This window comes from Apodemus sylvaticus, chromosome 10 (genome assembly GCF_947179515.1).
Source record: "Apodemus sylvaticus chromosome 10, mApoSyl1.1, whole genome shotgun sequence".
NCBI classification, from domain to species: domain Eukaryota; kingdom Metazoa; phylum Chordata; class Mammalia; order Rodentia; family Muridae; genus Apodemus; species Apodemus sylvaticus.
In genome coordinates, this window is record NC_067481.1 from 70,457,551 (window position 1) to 70,477,956 (window position 20,406).

The window sequence follows — 20,406 nt, forward strand, 5'->3', positions numbered from 1 at the left end:
GCACAGCAAGAGGAAACACTTCCTCAGTTACATCCAAAATCAGAGAGCCACTCAGTGCCAAACACCAAACCAATAGTCCATGTTCTTGTACCTGTTTAATTGTGTTTAATGGTCATTTGGTTTGTTGTGTTGTTTTTTGTATTTTTTGTTTGTTTACGAGACAGGGTTTCTTTGTGTAGCCTTTGCTGTCCTGGAACTAAATCTGTAGATCAGGTTGGCCTCAAACTCACAGGCATCTACCTGTTTCTACACCACCACAGCCCAGCTCATGATTATTTGTTTTGAATAAAATGTTTTTAAATAGCTTTATATAGTGACCTCTTGTTTTGGGTTCATTGGGTTTGGTTTGGACTTAAAATTTCAATTTATCATTGAGTAGAGTTGTGTGTATGAGTGAATATACCATGGTATTTTGGACACAAAAATTAAAATTATAAGAGCATATATTAAAAATTCTCTGAACATTAAATGGTAACTATTCACATTACCTGGGAAAGGGAGCATCCAAAAAGTTTTGGCATTTACCTAAATTCTTAACAATCATTATTTTACTTAACTCTCACAATCTAATGAAGTATCAATAGATTCTATTACTATAGAAAGGTCACATGCTTCATTAACATATAAAAGAAACACAAACATTACCCATCAAATTGACATGAGTGTTTATTGCACAAATTTCCCCTAGAACTGGGAGGTTATTATAATACAGGTGTACATTTGAGAAATGTATTCAGAACAACAAACAAGTATGTACATTTTATATATTCATCATCTAAATAACTTAAAGCAGAACATTCTCATAAGACAGCTACCGGATGTAGGCATTATGTAAATTGTTTTTAGTGATCATCTGCACTGTGTGCCAATTGCAACAAAATGAAATCTGTAGTAGTATGTTTATTGCACTTAATATTTTCAAATTCAAAATTAAGACATTAATAAATGCAAGATAATTAAAATCAAATCAATTAGTTAACATATACAGAAAATTAGTTTTAATTCTATAATATAAAAGATCCCTTTTTAATTTCTTGTAACAATAAACAGGTATTTTTAATATGTAGCACATATTTGTCTGTACCATTAAGTAGTTGAAAAATTATTTTAAATAAGCCAAAACTCTTTTCACATTTATCACAGCCACACTGTAGAGAAGTAGCAGCTCATTCCTTGGGCTTTGAGTAAGAAAAGAATATGATGATAAAAGTATTACAAACTCAGGAATCCTATAAGGACTAGCAAGTTCTTAAGAAACTATAGGCCTTTCCAGCAAAGCTGAGTTTTGAGAATATTAGGTGCACAAGCCATTCACTTATTAAAGACTAGAATTACTAAGTAGTAATGAGAGATTTCAAATAGAACTATGAAAAGTTCCATGTTCAAGAAAACATCCCAAAACATCTACCTGCTACATATTATTCTGAGCCACAATCAAAAAATAATGTACAATGGCCCATAGTAGAACTTTCCCAAATTCTAAATTCTAACAGAAATCTACTCACTGAGTTTCAACAGAATACAACAGAGCAATTCCACTAACAAATGGGTTACAAGGACACACACACACACACAAAACAAAACAAAACAAAACAAAACAAAACAAAAAAAACCCAAAACCCCACACCTATTAAACTTTGTTGAACCAAGTCATCCACAGAGACCCAGGTGCTAACCGGGACAACTGACAGAACAAGGGCCAACTGGACAGACCCGAAATCTGGGGTTTATGTTCCATCAAAACGTTCTATTTATTCTAGTTGGAATTCTCTTGAACACACATAAATGTAACCAGACACATAAATTCAAGATTCTGAAGACTATAAACCACAGAAAATTTTCATTAATTACTGAAAATTTTAAATAGCAAGAATGGATGTGTTATAATAAAATTATTAAGTAACTGAACAAATGGGTAGGATTGTTTTGGGGGTTTTATGTTGTTTTTTCTCTTTCTTTCTTTCTTTCTTTCTTTCTTTCTTTCTTTCTTTCTTTCTTTCTTTCTTTCTTTCTTCTTTCTCTCTCAGATAAAAAATTTAGAATTAGTCAATGAAAACAGACGCCAACTTTAATTCTAGCATTATTGTCTTTTAGCCCACACAAGCAGAGAATAAGCTATAATTCAGTATTCAAGTAAACTGAGGTAGTAGAATATATTGAAGACATGATCTACCCACCTTTTTATTTACATTACTTACAAGAATTTGGTTCCTTATTAGCCTTTCTTACAAGCAACAATCTACACTATATACAAAGACGATGACAAATGATAAGAGGAAAGCTTTGAAAAGCAATCAATATTTGAAAGAAAGGAACATTTAAAGAGAGAATAATTGTTAAAGTTATTACTTCTACTAGTGTAAATTGAGTTACTGTTAGGAAATATTCTGCTCATATGGGTTTATAATGGTCGATACTGAAGTTTGAGGCCACCTGAGCATATTTTAAAAATACAGTATTTTTGCCATTGCTTTGGTGCACTTTTTAATCTTAATTTTTATTTATTAAATTAATGTGTAAATACCAATAAGAATTAGGTTATTCTTAGAAAACAAATGGTAAAAAGTAGTATTCTTAGGGAATCTACAACTTTGAGCCTCAAAAAGATTGGCTTTAAATATATTTTAGAATGCGTGAAACAGAAAAATCATCAGAAGTATTTCAACATTATGTACAATACTAGATGAAAAAATATTTTTTAAAAGGCATGTTTATCAATATTGTATTTCTACCCCTGCTTTTTAAAAAAAAATAGATACATATGTACACTTAGGATGAGCACATGACATCTTCACTCATTCTGAGTTTCTCATAGTTAACAGTTTTTTTAAAAAAATACTTAAATAACTAGAAATTAGTTAATCTCAATCGCAACACAACAAACAAATCAAAGTCTTGTAGATTTCTGTACCATAGAAATAAAAATTAAAAATTAGTGAAATGAAGATTTCTGACATTTGATCATGAGACAACTATTGCTATTCATGAGTTGTGACATTTGAGAGTTTGCATAAAATTCCTGTATATTCACAGAAATTTCTAAGTTACACTTTGGCTTTTGCAAATTCCATCCCTCCACATACCCCCAATTATTTTGATTTAGTTTCACTTGGTTGAAAAATCTACCACTACCCAGATGTCCAGTTAAAAATAAAAAGTCATCTGGTCTCTACAGACTACAATGCAGGGACAATGCATTCACCCAGAAGCGTAATGCACAAAACAAACAACACAGAACAGCAACAGCTCCACAGATACTGCGCCTGTCTCCTTGGTTTCTATTCAACTTTAAACCAAAGTTATCCTCTAGCCATGTTAAAGGAGTATCTGAGCAACATATGGAGAGTGGGTGCTTGCTACAGCAGCCAGAAGAGGAAGGTCACTGGATTCAATCCTGAAATAAAGAAAAGACAACTCAGTTCAGGCTTTCTGTATCCAAACTATGAATCTGAGAGGCAACAGCCGTGGACCTCAGCACCCCAGTGCTTATCCTGGACAAAGCAAAGGGCAAGGAGCCACAGATAACAACATCGGGAAATTTCACCACATTAGCACCAGATTCAAAGGAACAGATGTTTTTAAATGCAAAGGCACCAGGGCACAGACACAGGAACGCACCACAGTTGCCCTGCCATTCATCTAGGGACAGATGTGCAAGAAATACAATTTACTAGTAATAAAAATAGAGTCTGTGGGCTTTTAACCAAAAGTATTTCTATAATATATGTGACAAGTAATGGAAATTTCTTTAAAATACATCATACCACAAATGATTCAAAGAGGGCATTATGTACAATTCGAATTATACACGCGCATGTAATCCTGCAGTGAGGAGACTGAGGGAAGAGAATCACAAGCCTGAGGTCAAGTTAAGTTACAAGGAAAGCCCTGACTCAGTATTTAAAAACTCAATAATTTTCAGAAAAAGAAAAATTGTCATTAAGTTTTGAAAAAATTAGACTTAACTTGCTTAAGGAATTTGAAAAAAAAATTGTAAGCTGTTTTCTAGAACAGGAGTAACAACTTTGAAGGTCTGCTACAAGTCTGGTTATTTAATAAATGATGGCTTTTTGTTCCAAATGTACTTTCCAGACAGCATTTAATGTTATCAAAACTATGTGTATAATAATTTGCATGTACTTTAAACATTCTCCCAGTAACTTATTCTCACAGGTCAAAATTTATTTTCATTCCAGCATTAGTTTATAACAGCAAACATAAACTATAAGTTATATAATAGAAAGCTATACAACCATTAAAATGAAAATAGCAGTATGCATCTGTATGAAGAAATATTCAGGCTATATTAACTGCACACTACATAATAGCATACCCACAGAATATAAACCAATTTCTATATTTATATATTTTAAAATTCAGTAACAATAAACAATGTCAACAGTGTTAATGTTGGGGTTGTAAACTGAGGAAAAACTGATGGTAGTTTACTTTCCATTTTATATCAAATGTATATGAACTTGGGTTTATGTACATTATTTTAAAAATTAGTTTGATTTTTAAAGGTATTAGTACAGGTAGCACATGTACTCAGGTGTCCATGTGCGCGTGCGCACACATATACACACACACACACACACACACACTTCCATTTCCCAGGAAAATAAGATTATATTGTTTCTGATTTTCTAAATACTAAAGAACCATTCTCTAAAAGCTTCACTGGGATTTGAACAACCTTTGGTATAAAATATGAATAGTGTTAAAGTCAGAATTATTTGGAGTCACTCAAATCCTGTTCAGTTCTAATATCTGACAAAAGGACATGTTAATTTATAAAACTAGCCATTACAATTTGGATATTTCTTACACACTACAGAATGACTAAAGAATTAGGCAAGGGAGATGATATATAGCTCAGGTATAGTTCTGATAAGTGTGAGGCTGGTAAATTCTCAAAATGGATGACAAAAAAATTTAGACTTTAACTTAGCTTGACATACACACTGGATTCTAAATGATTGGTGTTGATCCTTTTCCATTCATAGAAATTAAATTTAGGGAAAAAAATCTTTAATTCCTTTTGTCATGCACACACAGAACATAGAAAAGCTGATAGCACATAATACAATAAAGCAACATTATTCTTGGAAACCAACTTCCTTTTCCTCCTTAGCTATCATTTCAGATAAGTGTTACTTTCCAGAGAGTAACTGCAGAGTAGGTCAAGGGCCTATGCATTTATATTAGTGGATAACAGAAATCTACTTTTCCAGGATACAAAGAAACCTAAACACTAACAGTATACAGATTCTAATAGGAAAAGATACACTATAATAAACAACAACAGAAACCAGTTCCCAGGAACATGACAAGAGCCATAGAAAAGCCAGAAAAGAAACCATGAACATACCCGAGAACCACTCCTAGCTCCTTGACATGAACACGCATCTGCCCCCTCAGGTACTCAGACAGCATTCTGCTCTTGAAGTATAACTCCTGTAACCGGTCTTCAAGGTGCATTACACACTGCAGTTAGAAAAGAATCAAACTCTGTTAGAAAAGCATTTCAATTCTTTTGAGTAGTATCAAATTTCTTTCCTTGCTTGGAGAGGACATGAGGAAATAATAACAGAATTTTGCTAACTTCCAATATAGTTCAGTAGGGCCTCAAATTCTTGGGTGCTGTATTATAAAAGAATCCACCACCATGTCCATGTAGCAAATTTCAGAGCATCAAATTTTCTACAATTCAATTTGGTTACTCCAACTTGAATTTATGTTCAAAACAAATTAAGTATGCAGTTTTAGCTGAAAATGAGCATAAATCTATTTCAGGTTAGTATCAAAGATCAACTCCTACAACACTTTTTAAACTGCAATAAAATTTACTATCTCAACCATTTTAAATGTAAAATTCACCAGCATTCCAGATGTTGCACAGTGATCATCGGTATTCACTTACAAAACTATAAAACTATACTTTAATTTCAAATCTGATAAATATATATGTTCATATATTGCAGATGCATACACACATATATACATATTCTCTCTCTGGAGAGTTCAAAGAATGAATAAGACCTTGCTGATTGAGGTTTCTAACCTAAAATAGTAAAACTCAAAATACCTACATTTTGTATTTTGTAATTGTTATATGTTTAGATGATTTTTTTCACATGATTGGTATTGTATATGCTTTAAGGGGAAAATGTGAATTTCAAGTAATAAACACTAAATTCCTTTCTAATGAAAATGTACTACTAAAAGTGCCTAATAAAAACTTATTTTATTATAAGAAAACAGGACTGAGTGGATGTGAAGGCTCATTGTGTTGTGATATATATCTCATCCATAATTTTATGATAAAAATGTCTTTAAGAAACTGATAGCTACAGAATATGTATAGAGAGACAATATAATTTATCCTATTATGATGATTATGATTATTTTAAATTTTGAAATTGGTAATGGGGTCAGGTGTGTATCAAGGTAGCCATAAACTTGCTATAAAGTTCAGGATGACCTTGAACTTCTAATTTTCCTGTCTCTGTCACCACCACTCTTGGTTTATGAGGTGCTGGGAATCAACCCAGGGCTTTTTACATGGGAGGCAAGCATTCTTACCTGGGCTATATCCACTGCCCTAACGCAACACTTTAAAGTATATAACTGAGTGACATTAAGAACATCTATAATGTACAACTATAACCACCATCCACTTGAGAATTTCTTTTTATCACAAACTTTTCACCCAATAATTTCTTCCCTCCCACCCTCCAGTAACTACTAACTTATATGAAAGCATAGAGGAAAATCTTCTGTGACATATGAGAATGACAAAGTGATTTTTTTAAAACATAACACCCAAAACACAGGCAACAAAAAATTTAACTCTTAAATATAGGTTTTTCATCCAAGTTGAAATAAAATAAGAATTAAAAAAATATTGCTGTCTTTTGTTGAAAATACTTTTCCTTGTCCAGTGTGGTCTTGGTACTATTACTGAAACGAATCCTATATGAAAAAGCTTAATTTTGGGCTCTTCATTTTATAATGAATGAAGAATGTCTGTTTGCACTCTGGTCTTCAGTCTGCTACCACCATGCTTTGACTGTACTAGCACTCTGGGTTTTGATATCAGCAAGTATGACTTCTCTAATTTTGCTATTGTTGTTTTCTAAGATAGGTCTTACTGAGAGTTACAAGTATGTACCATCATACCTTGCTACTTTCCTTTCAAAATTACTTTGGCTTATTACATTCTCCTGACGTTCTATATGACTGGAATCAAAGGGGCTTTCTATTGTTTTGAAAAATATTTCTAGTTAAGTTTTCTTAAATTTTTATATGCATGTACATGTACGTTTGTTTGCCTGCATGTATGTATGTGTACCATATGCATGTAATGCCCATAGAGACCATCAGATGATGATTATGAGCCCCCCATAGGTAATGAGAATTGAGCTCAGGACATCTGGTAGAGCAGAGGTGCCTGAATCCTTCATCCTCTTGTCATTGGTGTGGTCACAACACCTAGCTCAGAACTGCTTAAGTTCCTTTTCAGTTTACTCATGGCTAGATTATAGAATATTTTATTTTTACATGTCTTTTCTCCTGAAGCTTTTATTAGTTTTCTCATGAGATATGTTTTTCTGGATTATGTCATTTGCAAATAAAAATAAAGTCTATCTTCCTTTCCAATTTTGAAGTATTTTGTTTCCGTTTTCACTTAATAATTCTGGCTAGTACTTAAGTATCATGCTAAGTGAAGTGTTGAAAATGGGCTTCTTCATTATTCCTCCTGGGGGAGCTTTCAGTCTTTTGACACTAAGTTGTGCTTTGGGGCGTTTTATCACATGGACACAGAGAGCTTTTGAGCCATGCTATTTTACAGTTCTCTTAACATGAAAAAGAATGAGCCCCTGAAAGTGGGAGCAGTGTGAAGTACGAGTGGAATTATTCAAAGTCTTGACAAGATGATGGGGTACGAAAAGACATTCTATACAAACCATGAGTACTGTGTGGTCACACTACATGTGACCAAACATCTGGCTCATGAAATCAGACAGAACAGATTTAAGAACATCCCTTTCATTCTTAGTTCACAGATGAATGGCCTAAGTAATAGATTGTCTCATATTCCAGAAATGGAAAAATCCATTATCTGGGTCCTAGTGAGGGCTCTTTTCAGATGATGGACAGCGGCCTTCTCACTGTATTCTCACAGGGTAGAGACCGAACAACCTCGATCTTTCTTCCTTAGTGGACCACTAGTCCTATCATAAGAACCAACATCCAAGACCTAACTACCCAAATGATCTAATCTAACCTTCCAAAATATCCCAGCTCTAGATTATATCTCCACAATGGCTGGGGAGGATAAATATTCGTTGTTAATACTTTTCAGCAAAGCAATAATAAAAGCTAGTAAGAATATTTAGTGTGTGTACATATTTAACCAAATTCACTTAGCAGAGTACTCAAAGTCATTTCAATCTTACATATACTTACAAAGTTTGGAGATAAATTATGTTTATAAAGCTGAAGAGTGGAATGAAGCAGGTTGGAAACAAGACTAGAAACCAACACCTCCTTTCCCAATTTATTATCTGTTACTCGTCTCTGACTGCTGGCCACCTGAACAGTCCATTTATCCATATCAGCGATAATACAGACAGCTTCTGCTATTGGTTCATCTAATACTGGATGCTAGAAAGAAAAGAATTCAGTCTATGGTTAGCAAAGTTTTCAAAGGTAATATAAGTAGAATAAATCAATTAAAATATATTAAATAACAATTATTACCAAAGAACCCTTGGCAGAAAATACAATATTAACAAATACATTGAAATATTTTATAGAAATCATCACGCATATTTTATATCCATTTAATAAGTTTTGTATCCTTAAATCTAGAACTTAACTTTTTTTAATCTTTTTGATCAATCACTCACAAATACATATGCCAGACTACAGGAAGAAAACAATTCTTAGTTTAAAAAGGCCAAATCTTTCAAAATACAGAAGACTTTCTTTTCTAACATAAACGTATCTGTACAAATGGGACAACAGTAAAATTCTGTGCTATCTGTCATCAATATGCCTTAGAAGCACAGGAGAGATGCAGTGATGTCATGAAGCACATTGCTGCCTGTGTGCATTAACTTTTCTATTTGTCAGGATATGCAGGCAAACTATAGAAACAATGTTTAAAGGAGAGGAATCCACAGACATAGTCCATTCTGAAGAGAAGTCTGGCAGAACCTTGAGGCAGGAACTGAAACAGTGACCATAGAGGAATTCTGCTTCCTTGCTTACTCAGCTTACTTCCTTATACAACCCAGAACCACATGCCAAGGGGTGGTGCCACCCAAGTGGGTTAGGTGATCCCACATCAATCCTCAAGAAAATACACCACAGACTTGCCTATGAGATAATCTGATGGAAGCACAATTTCTCAATTGATGTTCCCTCTTTCTAGATGACTCTAGTTTATATCAAGTTGGCAAAAAAAAAGAACAAAACAATTAACTATCTAGTACTCCGACATACAAGTAAGAGGCCATAAGGCTGTAATTTTGGACTTCCCTCAGAGGAAGTAAAATAATTTATACCAAAAGTTAAAAATAACAATTAATGCCAGGCAGTGGTAGCACAAGCCTTTAATCCCAGCACTTGGGAGGCAAAGGCAGGTGGACCTCTATGAGTTCAAGGCCAGCTTGGTCTACAGAGGGAGGATAGATAGATAGATAGACAGACAGACAGACAGACAGACAGCAATTAAGTACACAGATTTTCTATCAGTAATATAGTCCTGCAATGCTGAGTATTTCACTATCTTTTATTATTTTGATAGGTTATAGCTTCTGAAAAAACAAAAAGCTGGCCAAAGAAAAGCAACAAAATGGAGAGTAAAAGGCCTTTCTCCTTACTTTTATCATTACAATAATAACAAAGCTAAATCAGTAAATTTGCTCCTACATGATCCCAAGATTGACGAACAACCACTCTGAATAATATTCTTTCTTAGACAGTAAATAAGGAAGTTATCGATCTTTAAAGAGCAAAATAAAAATCCTATTCCAGATGAATCAGGAATTACTATTGGAGAGTCAGAAGAGAGAGTACTGTAGTGTGGGTAAGCACTGCAGATGAGAGATGAGAAACACAGCTCCTCAAGAAGAGACAATGTGAGAAAGAATCAAGTAAATGCATGTGGCTGAAGTTTTGAGAAATGATACTGAGAGATGGGAGAGTCAGGTTTAGTAAACAAAAAGGCTGGAGAGAGCCAGCCATGCTGGTTACACCTATAATCTTAAAACTCAAGAGTAACTTGAACCACAGAGGTAAGCTTTTCTTCCACCACCCATCTTTCCTGCTCTCTGAGCCCTCTGGGCCAAGCTAAACTGCTCTGAGTAGTCTGATAGCCCAGGGGGACTTCCATTCTCCTGCCACCTCTCTGCTCCCTTCATTGAACCTGAGACTCCTGAACCATACAGAACTGCAGGTCCAGAACCATACAGCCCACAGATACTCATCAGAGGTCTGCCACACCAGGACCAATGAGGTTTACCTACCTCCCAATACCTTCTACAACAAAATTATCCAGGGACCACAATCATCCAGATGGCTAAAGGCTCTTGAAAGAACACAATCAACAAGATCCAGGGCAATATGACACCTCCAAAGCACAGCTACTCACTACAGCAAGCCCTGGATATCTGTTTAACACAACTGAAACACAGGATAATTATCTTAAATCCAATCTTACAGAAATGATAGAGGCCTTTAAAGAGGAACTGAATAAGTCTCTTAAAGAAATACAGGAAAATACAATCAAACAGATAGAGGTCTTTAAAGAGGAAACATGTTATGGATTTAGTGTGTTGCTTTGTGCTATGTTAATTGGGTTCCCAAATTACACAGGAATTTGAGTGTCTGCATGTAAAATGCCATGGGTTCCTGCCCCCAATTGACTCTAATTGGTAAAGTTGCTCGTGAACAGTGGTTGGGCTGGGAAACAGAGGTGGAACTTTACATTTCCTGGGCAAGGGACCATGGGAAAAAGGTTTTAGAACCTCCATGCTGGGGAAGCAGCATGATTAGACTTGAGAACTGCAGGAGAAAGCATAGGGCCACTTAAGAATCAGGGAAGAGTTGTCCTAGGGGCCTCTTTCCCGATTGGGTCTGGGGTAGCAAAGATGGAATATAGACTCGGGAGTATCAGAGGGGAGGCATTACCAATGTAGAAATTTAGGAGGGGTCCAGCCATTAAGCTGTTTAGGGCACATTAAAAATAAGACTGTGTGTGTGTGTGTGTGTGTGTCTTCCAAGAATCTACAACACTGGGGTGGTAAAGCACACATGCAGCTGCCAGGGAGTTAGCCATACTACCTTTACAAACAAATTAAATCTCTGAAAGACTCAGAAAAATACAATTAAACAGATGAAGGAACTAAACAGAATCTGTGAAAGATCTGAAAGTGGAAATAGAAGCAATAAAGAAAACATAAACTGAGGGAATCCTAGAGATAGAAAACCAAGGAAATAGAACAGGAACAACAGATGCAAGCACCACCAACAGAATACAGATGATGGATAGGGAACAAGATACATCAGTCAAAGAAAATGTTAAATCTAATAAATTCCAGACACAAATCTGGGATACTATGGAAAAGACCTAACCTATGAATAACAGGAACAGAAGAAGATGAAAAGTCCCAGCTCCCAGACCCAGAAAATATTCTCAACAAAATCATAGAAGAAAATTTTCCCAACCTAAGAGATAACTATAAACATACAAGAAACATATAGAACACCAATTAGACTAGACCAGAAAAAAAATCTACCCAACACATAATAATTAAAATACAAAATCTATAGAACAAAGAATATTAAAAGCAGCAAGGGAAAAAGGCCAGACAGGAGCATGCTGTTCTCTGAGAAACTCCATCCTGCAGTTGATTCAGATACAAATTCTTAGAGCAAAACAGTGAGTGGATAGAGCTGGGGGACTCTAATGGAAGAATAGGAAGAAGGATTGCGGGTCAGAAGGGAACAGGAACTCTACAGGAGGACCAACAGAGTCAACAATCTTGGGCCCTTGGGGCTCTCAGAGTCTGAACCACCAACTAAAGAACCTATAGGGACTGGACCTAGGCCTCCCTACATATGCAGATGTGCAGCTTGGCCTTCATGAGGGTCCTGAACAAATGGAATGGGGGCTGTCCTAAAGCTGCTGCCTGTATGTAGGATATGTTCTCCTAGCTGAGCTGCCCTGTCTGGACTCACTGGGAAAGAAAGCCTCACAGAGACTTGAAGTGCCAGGTAATCACAGGGGAGGGGGGAGGGGGCGCAGCGGCAGTGAGTAGGATGTAAAGTAAGTAAAAAAAAAAATAAAAATTATAAAAAAAAATACTTGAGATTAAGAATTGAAAAATTTAGGTCAGTTTGTGCTATACAGCAAGACTATTTCAAATCCAAGTCAAAACAAAATAACCCCACAAACTACCAGCACAACCAAAATGAGCAAATAACACCATTACCTCACAACAAAAAAACCAATGACTTGGAATAGAAGGTTCTTCCATATCTGAAAAGAGTATCTATCTACAAAAACCTTACCAATAACATTCCTAATAGTAAAAACCTCGATGGCTTTCTTCTAGGATAGGGAGCAAGAAGATAATGTCATCTTCTATCTCCCTTTCTTTCCATGCACCACTGTACAGATTTGAACCAATATAATCAAGACTGGAATGGAAAACTTAACACTGTTCACTGACAGCAGGAACCATGTGTAAGAACTCCAAGGATTTAATATGAAAAATTAACACAACAGTTAAGAGCTCAGGAAAGCTACAGAATAAAAAGGTCAACACACAAGATCAGTTCTGCTTTTGTATATAAGCAATCATCTGACAAGGGAATTAAATTCTCTCTTGGAAAGCTCAAATTTTTTGATACTATGAGTATCTAAAATATTTTTTTATTTCAAATTTCCATTTGGGAGATTCCTAGATTCAATTCCCTTTAAAGAAAAAACAAACAAACAAACAAACAAATCTTTTTGTTTGTTTGTTTAATGTATGTGAGTACTATCTTCAGACACACCAGAAGAGGGCATCAGGTCCCATTACACATGGTTATAAGCCACCATATGGTTGCTGGTCATTGAACTCAGGACCTCTGGAAGAGCAGTCAGTGCTCTTAACCACTGAGTCATCTCTCCAGCCCCCTAGATTCAATTCTTGTTTTCACAATGGTAAATACAAAGACACATATGCTATAAATAAAGTGACAGATTCAGAAAACAATAACTATGTTATGTGGTCATAGCTTAGCTAAAACTAAAATACCAGGATCTGGGTTGTAACAGTTTGTTTTAAATATGTTCAGGATCTATGAAGGTATCTCACCTGCACAGCATGAGACAAATCTGATACCAGGCACTGACGGAGCCTCTCATCACTTCCAATTCCTTGAAGAACAAAGTCAGGAACATAAGATGAGCAGTAGCCACCCAGCAAGGATCTTCCAAAGTTGGCAATGTTGGGCTGAACAGCACTCACTTCAATCAACTTCGACCTGAAAGAAAGATGACCAAGGAAAAGAAATCTAGTATGTAATGAAATAAACATCTTTTACCAGTGCAAGAAGATGGGGTGGGGAAGGTTATGAACCCTGCTAGTCTGTCTTTCCAGTACCCTTGCTGTTTATAAACTAAGGAATAAAATTAGCCTTATATAAAAATTGGCCCTAGGACTAAAACCAACAAAATACTATTCTCTCTTGGAGAAGGTCTCAAGAACAGCATGACTTTTATAAAAGACTTTAGGAGGCCATACCTTACAAATATCTGTAACATGTTCCTAATACAATTGGACTATGAAAACCAGTGTGTAAAGCAAAGAAAGTAGCTAAAAATCTGGGTCTATAGGATTTCGAAGCAGAGGTATTCTCCTTGCATACCTGACCTCAAATACATATCCCCTCTTTGTGCAGGCTAACTTTATTTATTCCCTACCACCTCAAAAATTCTCCCTAAGTATCAGGCTTGTCATATATAGGACCACTTTGGGAATGTGCATGTGCATAATCCACTCCAAAATGGTCTGAAAACTAAGCAGAGACTAACTTCCCACATTTCACTTCTATTCTTTAATGTCTCTGATGCCTCCACTACTTTGGATATAACTGCATTAAGTCAGTGGGCAACCCTTGGGAGTAAGTTCTCTCTCCACTGTGGGCTTCAGGAATCAAACTCAGATCATCAGCCCCCTATGTCAGGTGCTTTTCACTGCAGAGCCATCCTCTTTTTAAAGTTAGTTGCCCCTAATCTCTAGAGACTGGCTACACCAAAGAATAGTCCATGCTTTGGCAGGAGCTGTTTCAGGAGGGAACTTTCTACTCACCCAGGAAAAGGTATCTCATCCTCTTCAGCCCAGTCTTCCTGATCCCCTCCACAGTAACTGCCAACTTGTCTCCTTATGTCAGGACCCGTGTCTTCACTCTCACTATCTCCAAGGGCACTATCTGAACTTTCATTTCTTGGAATGTCCCATTCAGTTCCTACAGCATTTTTTTTGTCCGAACTCTCTTTATCCCCATGGGGGACAAGAATGGAGAGGGAATCTCTCTGGTCCTGCTGAGGAAAGCAGGCATTACACGAATCTTGATGAACTGTTTCTATACATTTACAAAGTTCACTTTTCTGTTTGTTATTTTTTGTATACAATCTTTTTGGATATTCCAACATACAGCAATATTCTTTACTATCTGTACTTGTTTTAACTGGAACATCATCAATAGTCCTGGTTTCAATTGAATCATCATTAAAATATTCATCAAACAGGCTCATGCTTTCTGGATCTGAATGACTCCAGCAAGGAAGTTCGCAGGACTCTCCAGAAACCGTGTTCTGGGTGCCAGAGTCTCCAGATTGGTCCTTAGCTGTTTTACTTTCTTGATGCTTATCAGTCACTCCTCTGTCTTCCTTCAGTGGTTTGCTGTGATGTCTGTTAATCTGATCCACCACGGCCTGACTCCTAAGTTCAGTATCTGAATCAGGTGACATAGAATCTCCAATCAAGAAAGTAACCTTTGTCTGAGTTACCTCACAGGAAAATGCACTGGGCACAGTCTTATCTGGAGGTTTCTTTTCTACAACTATCCCTGTGGGTCTCATCGCTGTGCCTGTGTGATTATCTGAATCCAGCAATTCCTTACTCTGCCAGGATTCTTCTGTTGGCTCCAAGCATGTCTCTGACAACACACATTTATCTGCTGGAGCAGATCCTGTACAAACAACGGTCTCTAACTTGGTGTCGAGGCAAGGTCTTAATTTATCTCTGTACTGTTGAGCATCAACAGCATTTTCTTCTTGGCAGTCAGGAGGAGAAATCTTTTGGCATTCATCTGAAATTCCCAGCAATTCCTTAGAGTTGTCTTGGATATCAACTCTCTCTGGTTGTGACACATTCTCTGTATTTTGCCCAAGGAGTGGATGACTGCAATATTTACAGTTACAATTGGGAGTTCTTGTCTCATCTGACTCTTTAAAGAGCAAGCTGCTTTTGTTTCTATGCATCGTGACTAGCACATACTCCGACTCCTCTATTTCCCCCTTTTCTAAAGTTGTAGTAATCACTGTGCCTGGCATAACAATGGCTTCATCTTCTCCATTTTCTAAAAGATGGGTTTCTTGAAGTTCAGAGCATCTGATGAAGTAAGTAAGAAAATAAAGCAGTCTCTGAACCAGGTCTTGTCGTTTGCCAACGACTACAGTTCTTGCTAACCGTACAGGAGACCCAATAGCGCCATACAAATCTCCTGCAATAAAAAAAAAAAAAAAAATCAGTTAAGAAACACTCAGCTAAACAGTCTTTCAATTGTGAGAAACCTCCTACAAGTTCATAATTTACTCTCAAGTACTTTAAAAGATGATGGACTATTCAAGAAAGTAGGATGAGTGGTTTTAACCAGGGAGAAAGGTAACCAGAGGGGTTTTTTAATTGTGTTTCTAAACAGCTGGTATGGTTTTAAAACCTCAAAGAGCCAGTTCTCAAAGTCAAATTTAAAAATAAGAGTATTCTCTACACTAGGTGTGACACAGAGGACATACAAAGGAGGTCATAGTCAAATGTAGAGTGTCTGCTGCAGGCAGAGGACAGGGGCAGTGGTGGCATGGAGTGCAGGAGTAGAAGTGGTGTTTTTGTTTTGTTTTTAAATGGGTCAAATCAAACCTTTAACTCAAGGGCAAAACATGAACTTAGATGAAAACAAATACATCAATATAAATCCCTTTTACAAGTTTTCAATATGCCTATTTTAAAACTTTTACTTTCATGTTATAAAACAGCATATTATTTGAAAGAATGAACATGAATCTTGAGTAAATATATGCTGCAGACAGAATTGCGATAATTTTTTTCTTCTGGCTAATAAACTGGCTAGAATATCACAACATCATTATTCTAACACAATCCTCTCAATTCTCACTAAATATCCAATGAACTGAAACTGCTTTGGCCTGGTGATTCTTTCATGGTAGGGTCCATCTGAATCTCCCACTTCATCTTCTTAAAGTTACTCTTTGTATGGCTGTTTTCTAAAACCTTGCCTAAACTTCAATGCACAGCAGCAGTTTAACACCACTGGTGAGAACCCCTCACTGACCCGAGTTCAGTCTACTTATCTCTTCAAGCAGTGAAAAGCATCTCAGCCGGTGGGTGTACCCAACTGTGTGAAGACTAACTCCTCCCTAGGCTACCACAACTTTCATTTCACATAATTCATTAATTTATTACTATTATTGTAAAAAATACATGCTGCCTATAGTATTCTCCATCTATCTTTACATTCTCTTATTCTCTTTACACAGAACTTTAGATACAACTATGCACTAGAAAAAAAATCACTATGGAATTTGAAACTGATTTAATATCTATCAAAGTTAAAGCAGCTACAGTGTGCTTCTTCTACTCCTCCACAGTTCTTTAGCTGTGAGGCTTGTGAGCAGGAAGAGAACAACAGGACAGCTTAGCAGCAGTGAAAGCGCAAGTATCAGAGAGACACTCTAGAATCAAACTGACAAAAGAAAGGACTATAATTAGTTTTTACTTAAAAGTGAGTTTTAAGTTTATACACAGTATATGATGGTCAGACTACATACCGAGTTGTGCCCAAAGAGGGTTATATGGATGAGTCTTTGCCAACATGCCCACACTCTGAGAGGAATGTTTTTCTAAAAATATTTTTATAGGTGGCTGTCCATTTGGCATGACTGTTGGAACCCAGGCAAGATGATTGGTCAAAACTGCAGTAATGAGAGCTGGCAAGAATCTGAAAACAAAATGCATCCTATTACACTCCAATCCGCACTCCTGAACTTTGAATAAATAAAATGTTTGCTAGAGTAAGCAATGAGAATGCATATTCAAAGGTTACTAAATGGCAGTTATTAAAAAGAAGAGGTAAGAAGAAAAGACAAGTACACCAAGTAGAAAAAGAGTCCTTATGTTTCCTTGAAAAGCAATTCAAACCTTAATACTATAACACTGACAAGGAAAATTTCAGATTACAATTACAAATTTTTTTTTAAAAAAAAAAAGCCTTTTACTTAAAATATGAATCATTTTCAGTATTTAATCTTCCCAGGACACTAATAAATCAGTGAACAGGTATTTAATTTTCAAATTTCCAGTCAGTGGGAAATAAATGAAAGTATTAAGTAGCCTTTATCATTAACTAGGATGAAAACATCTGAATCACCTTGTATATGCTAAAGGTTTGATCAACAGTAAGAAGAAACTAAGCTAACACTGTCTCTGGAAGTCTCACACCAACCCCCAGCATGTGGCACTGCCAACTGCTCTTACTGCTGCTCAGCTCATCTCTATTTCTGCTTAGTGTTTGAGGAAAGATTCCTTGTCACTCACAAGGAAATAAAATTCTGACAATGGAATCTGAGTACTTTCTTACATTTTTAAACTTTATGAAACAAAATTATCATAAATGAATGCAATTCCTACACACACAAAATTAGAATCCTTACAGAATTCAGTAACATCAGGAATTTTAATTAAGCATAAAGATATGCTTTTTTTATTCATATAGTTCTGAGGTACTCTTCCATATCCTATCATTGGATCATCTTAGAATAGCTTAACCATAAATAAGTAATATAATTAAATTTGCCCTCAATGCAGACATATAGTAAAATAACATATATAACAAAATGAAGTAAGCCGTACTGATTTTTGGAGGCATTTTCCATTAGAAAAGTGAATTCCTTCATGAAACGATGGCAAAGCTGGTTCTTTTCTGGAGTCCCTGACATCATTGTAAGCCAGACAGGTTCCCCAATTCTTGGCATTGTGTAAAGATTACAAATTGTTGTTCTAAAAAGAAGAAAACACATTGTAAAACTTAAACGGTTCTCCAAATAACATACTCTTAAAGGCTATGCTGGCCACTGAAGACTTTCTCCCAGATTATTAAGAGTTTCTGAGGGAGGAAAAAAAAGTCAATGCACCCCATTTTTCCTTCTTTACCATCAGCTGGGAGCAGGGGAGTGCATTCTGTGGGTAAAGGTGCAGCATGCTAGCTCTGGACCTGGTACTGGTCCTTTCCCCCCTGCCAGTGCCCTTAGATCACATTATTTTCCTACTTTGGACACCAGGCTTTTTCTATCTATTAGGCTATAGATTGTACTAGGGTCTTTCTAGATCCCCTTCCCACCTTAAAGTTCTAAAATGTATATTCTACTTATTAGAACATACAAATCCAACTACAAATTATCAGCACATACAAAACAAAACAAACCAGTTACCCATCTACCTACATAGCTAATCCTGAAGCCCTCAAGGCATATTTCTTGATTTTTCTCCTTTTACAGGAGTATTTTTTTATTCAACTAAGATATTCAATATCATTTAACCAAGGTGAGTTTTAGAAGCTTTAGGAACTAGTAGATCTGGTAAGTAAATCAGGCTCTTAGAGTCTGAACCACCAACCAAAGAACATACACGGGCTGGACCTAGGGCTCCCAGCACATATGTGCAGCTTGGCTTTCATGTAGGTCCTGAATGATTGGAGTGGGGGCTATCCCAAAAGCTGTTGCCTGTACGTGGGCTGCTTTGTCTTGCCTCAGTGGGAGAGGAAGCACCTAGCCTTGCACAAACTTGAAGTGTAGGGATGGGGGAGACACAAGCACCCCCCCCCCGTCCTCTCAGAAGAGAAGGGGGACAGGGAAGAATTATGGGAGGGGGTGACTGGGAGGAGGGCAGTGTGCAGGATGTAAAGTGAATAAGTAAAAAAATAAAATTAAGTTAAAAAAGAGAAAAAAACAAGTAAATCTGGCATCCACACAACAGAAGTTCCATTCTCTACAGCAGCATTTTCAAACAGTCTCTAGCCTTGATGCAAATCACTACATTAGTAATGTCTGTGAAGTAACCACTGGCAGTAACAGAACAACTGAAAACTGAGTCCTGAGACTGAGGAACTGAAGGGATTTATGTTGTATTAAATAAATGCCCTCATATGGCTTTGGGCATAAACTATATTAAATAGTATAGCTCTAGAAAATTCTTTGAAATCTCCAAAAACTCTATTACCAGTTTCAGTAAACTTCTTTAGCAACTAGAATCTACAAAAGGAAAATAATTCTTTTGCCCATGCAAGTTTTCATTTAGACAGAGAGTGCTCTGGCACATGCACTCAGGAGACAACCTATGGGAGCTGGTTCCCTTTCTACCTCAGTGACATAGGATCTCTCTCGTTTCTCCTATGCGGCATAATCCAGGCCGGCTGGCTCATGAGCTTCCAGCCAGTTCTCCTTTCTCCAGCCCAGCAAAATGGCTTTAGTTCTTACTCACTTATAAGCTCTCTGCGGTAACTTTTTTTTTTATGCTCTCCTAAGAACTTATTAAAATCACTGCAGAGAACTTATAAGTGAGTAAGAACTAAAGACATTTTGCTGGGAACTGTGGCGCATGTTTACAATCTCAGCACTTGGGAGAGAGAGGAAAGAGGGCTGCTCTAAGTGCAGGTTCAGCCTGGCCTGCAGAGGGAGTTCCAGGCCAGCCAGGGATATATAGTGAGATCCTGTCTCAAAAATTCCCAAACAACAATGAGGAATTAAAGGTAAGTTAAGTAAGATAAAAATAAAATCTTTATAACAAGAATTTTATAGATTAAGAATTCTATAAAAATACAAATATAACACAAATTGGTAATAAAATATAAACTTTAATTTATAATTTACTTTATGTGAATGAGTGCTTGCTGTCTATACACAAGCACCACATGTGTGCCTGGTGCCTACTGAGACCAAAGGATGGCATCACATTCCCTAGAATTGAGGTTATAAATGGTTGGGAGGTGCTATGTATGTGCTGAAAACTGAATCCTCCTGCAAGAGCAGTGAGTGATCTCAACTGC

General features: G+C 36.5%; 1 protein-coding gene across 2 annotated transcripts in view; it reads right to left on the reverse strand.

Moving 5' to 3' along the window:
• Positions 1-648: 648 nt before the first annotated feature.
• Positions 649-20,406, reverse strand: part of Fnip1 (folliculin interacting protein 1) — a 76,525-nt gene continuing 56,767 nt past the window's right edge. For both annotated transcript variants that reach the window (XM_052195337.1, XM_052195336.1), the window contains 7 exons: positions 18,216-18,362; positions 17,135-17,304; positions 14,376-15,792; positions 13,380-13,548; positions 8,473-8,670; positions 5,372-5,487; positions 649-3,394 (listed from right to left, as the gene is read on the reverse strand). In XM_052195337.1, coding sequence (XP_052051297.1) covers positions 3,316-3,394; positions 5,372-5,487; positions 8,473-8,670; positions 13,380-13,548; positions 14,376-15,792; positions 17,135-17,304; positions 18,216-18,362 — 2,296 coding nt within the window. In that variant the 3' untranslated portion in view covers positions 649-3,315. The remainder of the gene's footprint in view (positions 3,395-5,371; positions 5,488-8,472; positions 8,671-13,379; positions 13,549-14,375; positions 15,793-17,134; positions 17,305-18,215; positions 18,363-20,406) is intronic.